The 12,002-nt window shown below is 34.4% G+C and overlaps 1 protein-coding gene across 12 annotated transcripts in view; it reads right to left on the bottom strand.

Annotated features, from left to right (window-relative positions):
* RYR2 (ryanodine receptor 2) overlaps window positions 1-12,002 on the bottom strand; it is a 361,102-nt gene that overhangs the window by 84,342 nt on the left and 264,758 nt on the right. For 8 of the 12 annotated variants that reach the window (XM_046939481.1, XM_046939480.1, XM_025149037.3 and 5 more), the window contains 6 exons: window positions 11,108-11,183; window positions 9,527-9,653; window positions 8,587-8,702; window positions 7,067-7,131; window positions 5,401-5,522; window positions 1,611-1,660 (listed from right to left, as the gene is read on the bottom strand). In XM_046939481.1, coding sequence (XP_046795437.1) covers window positions 1,611-1,660; window positions 5,401-5,522; window positions 7,067-7,131; window positions 8,587-8,702; window positions 9,527-9,653; window positions 11,108-11,183 — 556 coding nt within the window. The remainder of the gene's footprint in view (window positions 1-1,610; window positions 1,661-5,400; window positions 5,523-7,066; window positions 7,132-8,586; window positions 8,703-9,526; window positions 9,654-11,107; window positions 11,184-12,002) is intronic. The other 4 variants (XM_040698261.2, XM_040698259.2, XM_040698255.2 and 1 more) reach the window with 1 other exon arrangement.

Here is a 12,002-nt window from a genome sequence, read left to right on the forward strand (position 1 = left end):
CTCCTATTGCTTAAGGAAGTGCAATCCTTTTGATCCAATCAGGTTTTCTAATATGATTTAATTAGTTGTCAAAGTAAGGCAAGTGGTAAGATGACTTTGACTTGAGTTAGTAGGTTCACAGTTGCAACCACGCTCCAGAGTCTTATTGTAATCTTGTCATAACTAGTGGGGAAACTGCAGTATATTTCTGTGTTGGCACAAAGATTTTGTATTCACTTAGTTACTGCATACTAGGAAACTTGAGTTGAAAACCAAACGATAGCCATCATGCACCATCTGACAACACCTGTTCTAACTCCTTCTACTATTTGAATCCAGCCCAAGAACAGAAATTAAGTAAGCTGAAAGGTGAAACAGTCTTTCCTTTAGTACACAAAGAATTTGCACTGAATTCAATGTTGAACTTGAATGGTCATTCATCTTAGGAGAAAGAGAATAATCAGAAAAACAAATTCACACCAACAACCACAAAAAAAAAAAAAAAAACCAACTTGATAAAGAAACTTAGTTGTATACCTGAACTAGTTCATTCTTTGAAGAAATAACCTTGTGTAAAAACGATAGCTTATGCATAGGTTGGTGACATGTTCCATCCTTCAGAAAAAGCTACACCACCACACAGCTGCACAAATAATTCCTTTTATGATTATTTGACTTAACAGGAAAAAACACTCTGTTCATCCCAAAACATACTTAAAAGCAATATTCACAAATAACTTCTATGCTTTCTTCTGAGTTTAATGGTTTTTGTAATGGTTTGTAAGCTTTTTATACACCACACTGCTGCATCAAATTAGCTCCTTCTCTTCATTTTTAGATACAATTGAATGAGATATGTAGAAATTGAGTTAGATGCATGTTATCTTAATCAAATTTTAGTCAGATAGATGATTACCCAATTAGATATATGCATGAATGCTGAATTTTGCAGTGCACCCATTAATTGCAGAAGCTACATGTCATAGGATGCACCATTTCAACTATCCTATTATCATGGCATAAGAAAAATTTGCAGAGTAAATGACTGTGCCACCCACTGCATGTAGTACTTATACTATACGAAGACTTCAAATTAACTTCAATTAAGTGATTTTCATATGAAGTAAGACAAACACCCTGCCCCTGATAGATCCACATAGTAACAGAGATATAGTAGACATGCGTATGTGGAGTAAAAGCACATCTGGGAATGTTTAAGATTTCCACAGAACATCACTAAGCATTTCAGCCCACTGCTAATTTTCCTTAATGAGTTTTCAATACAAATGTGCAGTTCTGATACTCTGTTTTTTCCAAGTAAATTATAATAAAATAACAAATACGTAACTATAATTAACTCAGTGATTTTTTTTTAAAGAATAATTAAATCCAGATATTGACTAAGACATATAGAAAACAAAATAACCCCCACCCCAAAAAAGTGGTAACTACAAAAGCTTTTCGATTTCATCTAATAAATTCTGTGATCTACCACCCTAAACGATTAGTGGTCTGTGAAGACCATGCATTTCAGCCATGCAGCATGCAACAAAGCAGCACATAACGCAATGCAAAAATGGCAAATAAAACCAAGAGATGGCCATGCTAGTATTTGTCAAGGGTCTCCTTACCAAACAGTGAAATCCTATGCCTGACAAGAACTCCAAGTTTGCAGAACAGGCTGAAGACAAAAGAAAAATAAAAGAGAAGGAAAAAAAGAAGATAAAAGGGGGGGGGGGGAGGGGAAAGAAAGAAAAAATAACAGCTGATATATGAGCAGGAAAAGCAACATGATGTCACGCAGAAAGAATCAATTATCTGAGCAGAATGTGGGACAGAGTATTAAAGAAAGATTTTAAGTGCATATCCTTAAACATGGTTAAATAAGCACATATTGTAATTAAAGAAATAAAAAAACTAAATCAAATTAAAAGCAAAGCTAACTAATATATAAGCGTTTTATATGAAAACCCACAAGGAAATTACCATTAAAGCTTTAAGAAGTCTGGTAGGATGCTATTCAGGATGTCACTGACAATTTGAAAACGAAAGGTAAAGAAATCAAATTAATTGAAGTGTTTGATGGCAAACGTTTAACTAATCCAACTTGGATCTCGCCATCTTGAGATCACAGCATGAATCTTTTAAATACAATGATTTTCAACACATGACTTAACATGAGAAACAACATAAATTAATGTGAAAAATAGCCTCTTAAATGGTCAAAAGTAAACACGAATATCATCAATCATTTAATTTCATATATGTAAAATACTTTTTGCGTTGATGAGAAGTGTCCCATTCTGAACAATAAAGAATGAAATTTTGCATTAATTCATAGAAGCAGGAGCATGCTGCCCTACCCCTAAGCTGGCCTCCAAATATGGGAGAGCTTTCTGCAATCTTTATAACCCAGTCCACTCTGAGAATTTTCTCCAACAGTGATAAATTTTGGTTCTATTTTTGTGCTGTGAAAACCCTCATCTGCTAAAAAGCTAAAGACCCTCTGTCTGCTTATGAGGGCTTCTCCAAAAGTAATGATCCCTATTTTATTATTTTGTTCATGACATCAGAGGCAGATGGTGGTGGTATGGCTGTACAGGCTGAACCTTCCATCAATATTCCATTACATTTTATTGCTGTGCAGCGGAAGGACAGTCTGTCACATGGCATCTGACATGTAAGTGTATATGAAGCAACTGCATATAACTGAATTCATCCATGCAGAAAAAATGGCACCTGCTGACATTCATCAACACCTGCTGAATGTTTCAGGAAACCAAACAGTGGATATGAGCACAGAGAGGTGGTGGGTTGGTGTATTTCAGCAGCGGTGATAGTGACAGCGAGTCACCTTTGCTGGTGCAGATTTTTATTAGCACAATATGAATATTCTTGTTCATCCCTGGAGAAAAAGCATAGCTAATGATGGTGACTAAGTTGAAAAATAGTGCTTTGTAGCTAAGGATGTGCTCTATCAACCAGTGTTATTGTGCTTTTTGTATCTGCTGTAGTTTCCAGAGAAATAAATAAGAGAGACATTACTTTTGGAGCAACTGCACATTATTTTAATTATTTAATTATTTTATAATTGCAGTCATACGGGCCAGTTAGCAACCTCTGATTTAAAAGCAAAAGATACATAAGCATATTTGCAGTCTCTGGATAAGATCTGAACATGTCATTCCATTGACAGATGAGAGCTCTGTGACAAATGCACACATTAACGTCCAGAATCAGAATGGTCAGGTTAATGTGCTGCTGAATCCACCTTATTATCCAGTGCATAGTGATCCGTTATAGCAACAGCAACTGTCCTGTTTTAGAAAAGATTCTGATTGGTGCATGGTGCAGAATCTCTGTTCACCTATACCATGAGGCATATACTACATATTCTTTTATGAGGATTCTGGTTCATCTAGTCCAATAAGAGAAGCTGTACAGAGGTATATTATCATTGTACAAATCCTGTTTCCGTTCCCATAATGACATTAATCAGCTTTCAATCTACCTTCTCTTCCAGCATACTAATGCTACCCAACTTAGTGTAACATTCAGCAGATGCTGTTTCCACAAAATCAAACTGAATCTGTTATCTCCAGTGTAACAAATGTAAGTTCAAGGGAAAAAAAAAAAGAAAGAAAAAAAAGAAAAGAAGTACAAAAATCCAGAATTTCCAAATGGTCAGTACTTAGTCCAGAACTAATTTGACACAACTGCAAAAATACAAAGATTCTAAGGTAGTATAACGGAGAAAAAAATGCAAAAAAAAAATCAATCCTGAAAAGGCTGATTACAAATATGTAAAAGATAATTCCATGATATTTCAGGAAGAGGTCTGACTCATGCATTCCCCCAGAACTGGTCTAGATTTAATGCGTTTGCTAAACAAAGAATGGTTGTTGCACTTGCTGACAATCAAAATGACACTCCTTCCTGGTTAAAGAATGTAAGTTTATCTTCATTGGAAAAAGACAGCAGTCAGAAACTGCTCTTAATTCAAAGGAAGGTCCAGATAAGATTTTCACCCAAACAAATACTCAACAGAAAACCCAAAATTCAGCTTTGAAAAATTTCCTACAATCTGAAGGGCGTGGGAGAAGCAAAAATGTTATGTATCTATTAACGCAGCCCAAACCAATACCTTAAAAAAAATGGATCACATAATGCAGTTGTATTAGCCTAACAGTTAAGAAATACACTGCACAGTAGCACCAGTTATAGTCAAGATTTATCCAGATTTGCACATGTTTTATTGACTTTGACTGACATTTCTAGATGTAAAAAAGAACTGAATTGCATTTAGCAGCACCTTTGATTCTTTTGATGTTTCAGAATGTCATACTACAGCTAGACAGCATATGTGCAGAATTCCTGAATCCATACAGCATGTGTTGATATTTCCTTGTTTGACATGGGATTTATTGAAGAGTCTTTACTTAACTGCTAAAATGTTCTTATCCAGGATATTACAGACAGAAATACAGCAGCTCTAGATGCATGTATTTCAAAATAACTGTTTAGTTCTTTGAGGAAGGCCATTCAGCCTAGCGAACAGACCAAATCAGCTCATGAGATGTCAGTCAAGAGCAATTATTTATGCTCAGTATTGCTGCTAGAAATTCTACTCAATATTCATACAATCTTGCAAACCCCCTCATATATGTACGATGATCATCTGCCTGTTTACTTCTAAGAGCTACAATTTAGTTTTGCCTGGTTCAGTACCCAATAGCAACTACAGGGGCATCCGTGACACCTGTACTACACGGGTATACAGACGGTCTTGTGTTAAATTTGTAGTCCTCATTACTAAATAGGAAACATGGGTTTCAATTCAACCAGAAACGAGATTAAGTGAAAACATTCTGGAAAGATAGTCTAATAATGGATAACTTCAGAGAATGGATCAAGAGGATATTTCTGTAGTATTACTACCGTTGTCACTATTTAGAAAACTGAAGAGCAGAAAGAATATAACTCTCATTTTACTTTTTATGGAGACAGTAATAATGATACCTTTCTGAAATTCATTTATTGATAAATTTTCTTTAAATAAAATGTTGTAGGAATAATTGCTTCAGTACATACCTATTTCCAACAGTGAGAACTGATACACAATTATCTGTCTCATACAACAAATATATTGTTGCTCATAAATTAAGTTCCCTGCATTTGAAAATCCCTATCACTGCCTTTAAGACATCGCATAATCTTAACTCTGGACTCTCTTCCTTTTCACACAATGAATCTTCTCAGAAGGAAAAGGCAGTGGAAAAAGGTTAATTTTTGTTTTTGTAAAAATGTTTCTCAGCCTCCTACTTCCCACCTCCCCACAACAAATTGCACCGTTTAATGACATGTATACATATATGCAAATATACAAATTCGTATATAAATTAATATTACTTTAAAATTTACCTTGTCACCATTTCTTTCTCCTTATTAGAGGCATGGCCTCCAGTGCTGAGAGGCCTACTTGCTGCAGATAAGAAATACAAGCGATGATTTTTGAAATACTGATCAATCAAAGGGAGCACAACCTGAAAGTACATCAGAAAGAAGCGGTTATTCTCAGGGCTTTCTTCGCTATGTTCTCTATTACTCTTTGTAAGTCACCGCTACAGACAGGAAAAGCAGCAAAAAATTATTTAAATTATCTCTTACACCAGATCTGTGTTTGGGAGGAATATATAACATCATTATAAGGAAGCACAATTTCATCTCACAATTTAATGTTTGTTCAATACTACATACCTGGACACAACTATTGCTGTTCATGCCTTTAATGTAGGGAGGTTTCATTAAACAAATCCCTTGGAACTGTCGGTACACTAAACACTACATGCTCTCAAATAAAACTCCAAAAACACCCTCACTCATTAAGGCCTTGTCCATGGAAGTTTTCTTATGATTGCTTCCCTTTGGGTAGATGCTTCACAAAAGTGACAGTGTCAATGAGCACAGAAAATAGTATATTATGGAAGTACTGGAAGAGATTACAATGTACTGCAAACATATCTGGGTTGGAAAATGCTGCAAATACCTACCTGTGCCTATTCACTAATGAACGGCAAAGGCACTTTGAACATGCAAGCACCAGACAAGCTTTTTAGTGTGAAAGCTAGAACCAGATTTTTTTAAGTTCTCCTAGGCATATGAAGGAGAACTGGGCTGTCAGGAACCTCCAAGATCAGCAATGGAATGTGCAAAGTCCTGCATCTGGAGAGGAATAACCCCAGGGATCATAACATAGTGAGGGCTAACTGCCTGGAAAATAGTTCTGCAGAGGAAGACCTGGGGTCCAGATGGACATCAAGTTGATCATAAATCTCTGCTGTTCAAACAGCAACCTGAGCTGAGTTAGGTAGAGTTGTAAAGGGTGCAAGATGAAATGCAGGAGGTTCTGTCCAAACATAAGGAAATGCTTTTTTTAAAAACAAACAAATCAAACCAAAACAAACAACAAAAAACCACAACTGTGAGATTGACTAAACACAAGCACAAGTTATGAGCACAGCCTCCCTCCTTGGAGATACTCAGAAGCTATCTGGACATAGTCCTCAGCACTTTGCCCAGTTTGACCCCGCCTGTGTAGTAGGCCTAGACCAGATGACTTCCAGAGGTCTCTTCCACAACCCTCAACCATTTTGAGATTCTATGTTGAAGGCATCGGCATTGTTTCAAAACAAGGAAACAGATAAGGAAAGTAACACTGAAAGATACACATGACTGGTTGGTTCCAGTAAATGTTGCTCACATTTAGCTGCCTAAAGACTGTACAAGAAACTACTGAACAACACTGTCAGTAAACAGAATATGTAGGGAGGTTATAACATCACGCGATGAATTACATATAATGGAATAAGGGAATAAAGATAGTAAGAATAGAGTCCTGTATTTCTTTTCATGATTATACTTCATCCCTAGTATTTTCAAGCTATTTTTATTACTATTGCTTTCAATTATTAAAACAATGACTTCAGTACAGAAGGGTGCAAATGAAACAATGATAATCATGTTCACTAACATATACTTTCTCAACTACGTACTATGTTAACAAATAATAAGCAAAGATATACTGTACTTTGGCAAAAAACTTGATTTCTTGTTCATATGGGAAATGCTCTCCTTTGCCTCTGCTGCCACCATCTGAAGAGAGAAGAAAATTACGTTTCATACTACAAATCCTAATTATAGGCTACTCTGCATTTTTCTTAGAAAATGTACATTACAGACAAAAAAAATTGGTGGTCTTTAGATATTATATATTTATGATATATATAATATACCACAAAAAATGAACACACAAGTTAAAGAGATATTTTATGATTACCTCATGAGAAGAAAAGAAACAACAAATAAAATGTGCAAAGAAAAACTGTCCAAATATCCGTAGATGTGAAGGGACCTCATGGTTCAAAGAGATACAAAAAATTATACAAGATGAAAATCTGGTTGTATGTTTGTATTTTTCTAGTTATTGGCAACACTTTCATAAAACTGAATTCTGATTCTAAAGGAACACATTTCTCCTGTAGTTTCCAGGAGAAACAAAATAAAAAAAAATATTGCATTTTTACAGACTTTGTTTAAACAAGAAAATTAATTATTAGAATTATCGAACAGAAATTAAACTTACTTCTCTTCCCCCCCATTGCTAAAATACTCGCATATTGTTTTTAAGAGACATCAGTATACAGAAAACATCCTTTATTCATTAACTTCCTTCTGCTTTATCCACAGAAGTACAGGAATAGCATTTGTTCCACCAGTGTTTCTAGTTTTCCAGCATTCATTCATTTCAACGCTTTCAGTTCTGCCAAATCTATCTAATTAAGTTGAAAATGAAGCTGTGATTATTGGGTAGTAACAGCAGAAGTAACCATGTGATTTACGAAAGCCAGATTTTTGCTAATGTAAGCAATCATGGAACATAATCATTCATAAATTTGATAATTTTCACTTTAAAACCAGACAAGTATTTGGATGAGCACTGGTTTATTCAGTCTTTCTGCTGCTCCTGCCTTAATATATTCAATTACAGTACTCATGCCCTGACTTGAGGTACAAGATATATCATGTGGCTTTGCAATTCCAAGGTCAAACAGAAGCTGCTTCTTGCTCCAGTTCTTTCCTTTTTACTTCCCTAAGAATCTGATCTGTGCCAAACTGTTACTTTGTTATCTTTAAACAGATTTTTCCTTCACAGAGATGTTCCTCCTCCAGAAAAAAACAGTTGAAATTAGTACAAATGACTTTGAATTTTCTCTGTGAAAAAGAGAATAGATGTGAATAGTAAATACTAATGCTCACATTTGAGAGGTTATCAATTTGTTTATAAATTCAAGAGAACATCTTATTTTGTTTATCAAAGAATGAAAGTCGTTACAAATTTTGGCTGAATACTTCTCATCTGAAGAATGAATGTAGGAAACTAGAATGAATGTGAAATATATAAATTCCAGAATTTGTTATCATCATTGACTACAGAAAGTTAGAGAAACAAGTCCTGGTCCTAGAATTTATTTTTTCAAAATTTTAAGTTGTCTTTATAATTTCAAACATCTTAGTAATTCTTAGAAAATTATACAAGGATTACTATACCAAATTCCAAAATGTACTGATGAGCTTCATCTACATATCTTATAAGCTGCTGGAGGAAACTGTAGGCAAAGCGTTTCTCAATGGAAGGTGTGTCCAATTCCAGGTCCTTAAGTCCTCTGAAATAAGAGCAAGTCAATTTTTAACCTAGCAGAAGGAATAAGAGCAGTCTTACCTCGCTTGAAGCCATTTTCTCTAGTAATAATAAACTGCTTATTAATACAGGAATTGTTCTGTTTAAATTAAGCAGTACTCTTACACTTATTTAGGTTTTAAGCAATTTGTTAAGATCTAAATTTCCCAGGAAGAAGGTTACAGAAAAAGATGACCGGTCACTGAGATTGATCTAGTATTATTTCAATTACTTTCCCTTATTTGTAAGGTATTTCTGTCCTTAATGTCTTCCATTGATTGATTTTTGGCTGAGGGAATTTCAAAACTACCATAATGCTTTGCTTTAAACAATCATGCCAGAAGAAAAGTCAGTCTCCCTCATCATGAGTTTTGCCTACGATTGTATTTGTAAAGAAGAAATTTTTAATAGCTATCTAGCATTTGTGAAAAATCAGAGTAAAAAAAAAGAACTGTTAGAACTGTAATTTACTTTATCTTTTGGACTATGTTTCAGAAGTCCAACTTCTTGCAACAAATCAACAATTAATTAGTGGATAGTGGATTCGTGATGTAGGCTTTTGTCTTCTATCAGTAATCTGATAACGACATAAGCTTTGATTATGAAGGAACAGTGCTTTAATGACTGAGCATAAGGAAGTTATGCTTTATCAGCAAGGTAGTTTGGCACTCCGCTGTTAGAGGCACAATGTTTACAAGTCGTTATTTTGCAACTTAGAGCATGTATACCTACTAAATATATATGTCTTTGTACTGCACATTTCTGCTTTAAAAAAAGAACACTGCTGATGACAGGATATAGTTTTATTACCTGGAGACTACGTATCCATTAATTTGTAGAAATTTCAGAATATCCTGTGCTTTTTCTCTGTCCTTAGCTTTTTCTTTGGCTGTGAGTGTATCATAAGGAACAAGAAGGGGATGGTTGCCTCCTCCTACTGTGGAATATCAGGAGAATTAAAAGGCAGTTTAAGAGCATCTGCTGACACTATTTCCTGATATGCAAAAACAGTGTTGTAATAACATAGCATGTTACAGTACAGTCTAGCCTGAAGTACCAACATCCAGTTTTTTGTTTCTTTACAAAAAAAAAAAAAAACCACCCAATTCTATATGTCTACAAAATATTCAAATATAAACTTTAGACTTACATACTTTACTTTACTAGACTTTACATACTTGCTTTTAACATAAACAGCTGCTGCAAATACCAGGAAAATATGTTGGACTTGGAATCATGGAATCATTAAGGCTGGAATAGACAATGATAATCTAGGCCAAACATAGACCTGCTGACTTATTGAAAGGAAAGAAAAATAAAAGTGAAATAGGAAAAACAGCTTAACTGTTATGAACATGCATTATCATTACAAGTTGGTCTACTGAAACTGAATATACTTCAGTAAATAAGACAATTTCATAATGAAGCCAAGAGCTATCATTCTAACAGCATAATTATCATTACTATTATTTCACTCTTCTGTTTTAGTAAATAGTTTTTATCTCAACCTACAAGTTCCACTTTTTCTTTATGGTTCTCTCTCAATCCAATTGGGAGAGAAGAGGAGTGAATGAAAGTCTGTATGGTGCTTAGGTAGCTGCTGGATTAAACCACAAGGATTCATGTAACTTAGCAAGATATATGAACAACTAAAATCTATGAAAGTGATGTAGTTCAATTTTATAGTAAAACACGAAAGCCAGAAAAGTAAATAAACTTTTTCATAAAATCTTAATTACCATAAATTCGCAGAAGATTCACAATTCAAAAAATGCAACACATGAAAAAAAAGAAAAAGGTCAAATTTGTTGCATAATATTAAACTTTGCCCCTTTGGATAACACAAAATGCTATATTCAGTCATTTGCAAATTAGAATTTGTTGTTTTTCCAAGTATTGTTTCCTCTACGTGCAAATGTAATGTGCAAAAAAAACCAAACCTTTAACATATAGTTGAACAAATTTATCTAATACAGAAGAAACAGCAGTCACACAATATATCACAAAATTCATCATTTAGTAAATAGAGATAACAGATACAATCAATTTCTTTTACGTGAAATCAAGAATCCACTCTAGAATTATCCATTTGTCAATTCAAAACGCCCTTCTAGATCTATCTGCAATAAAAAGAAGTACGCCAAAGAAAATCAGAGTCCAATGTGCAATAGTCTGACAGATAAACACTAGAAGGAAAATGTATTAATGTATCTTAAAGTTATTCACAATCTTTGATTTCTTCCTGTATTGCAGTGGAAGTGGTAAACTACTTCAGCAGGAACTGTAACATTCAGTATTACAAAAGCTCAGGCTCATACATTTTCTCCAGTTTGTGCTTTAAGATAATCAAACAGAACTTAAAATACAGTAAATACTTATAGTTTACATTACCTTTTGCTTCAAGCTCCATTTTCTTTTTCTTTGCCCATATGTTATGATAGTTTTCAGCCATCATCTCTGCCATAGCCTTAGGAAAATTGAGAACGTACAATGTGTTGCAACAGTCAACTCCCAAGGAAGGACAAATTTCTAGTTGACATTTAATGACAATTTTTGTGTATTGACAGTTTAAATACAATAACACCGTAATGATTCAATGAAAATAAGATATTTTATTGCCAAATCATGATACAGCATTTCCATAGGATGGGCAGGCAGGAATTAGGGACTAGATGCCAAAAAGAGAACTGTTAAAACCAAACAGAAGGAATCACATAGAGAAGGAAGAGTACTGGTATGTCAGACAGGAACTTAATTTTCAAAAAAAAAAAAAAAAAAAAAAGGAGTAAGAACCCTCCTAAGGACTTTATAAGGGAAACAAAGGACAGCAAACTTCTTAAAAAACTTTTTCAGAGCAGTCAACTAAAAAAAAAATATATCAAATGACACAGAAAAGCTCTCCGTTCCGTAAGTAATAGGAACTACTACTACAGCATGAGAAAACATAATAAACTCTCCCCTCCCATGTTCATGACTCTATACCCACTAAACATAAGAAGCTGTAGAATTTCTCTAAATTTCACTCTTCATATTTCATGGACCTACAGTAACAAAATTCTTCACTAAGTAGTTAGCCAATTACTCTACTACTGCTGATTGTTTCACAGTACTACAGTACTGAGCTAAGCATGAGCAAAGTCCCTGCATTTTAGAAGATTTTTATAACTAGCTTTGAACACTATATTGCTATCACTATACTGGTACCAAATCTCATGCTAATTTAAACTTATATAGTATACAGCTACACAATATTGAAACTGTACTCAGAGTAAAGCAGTAGACTTTA

The sequence above is a fragment of the Gallus gallus genome, chromosome 3 (genome assembly GCF_016699485.2).
Source record: "Gallus gallus isolate bGalGal1 chromosome 3, bGalGal1.mat.broiler.GRCg7b, whole genome shotgun sequence".
Taxonomy (NCBI): Eukaryota; Metazoa; Chordata; class Aves; order Galliformes; family Phasianidae; genus Gallus; species Gallus gallus.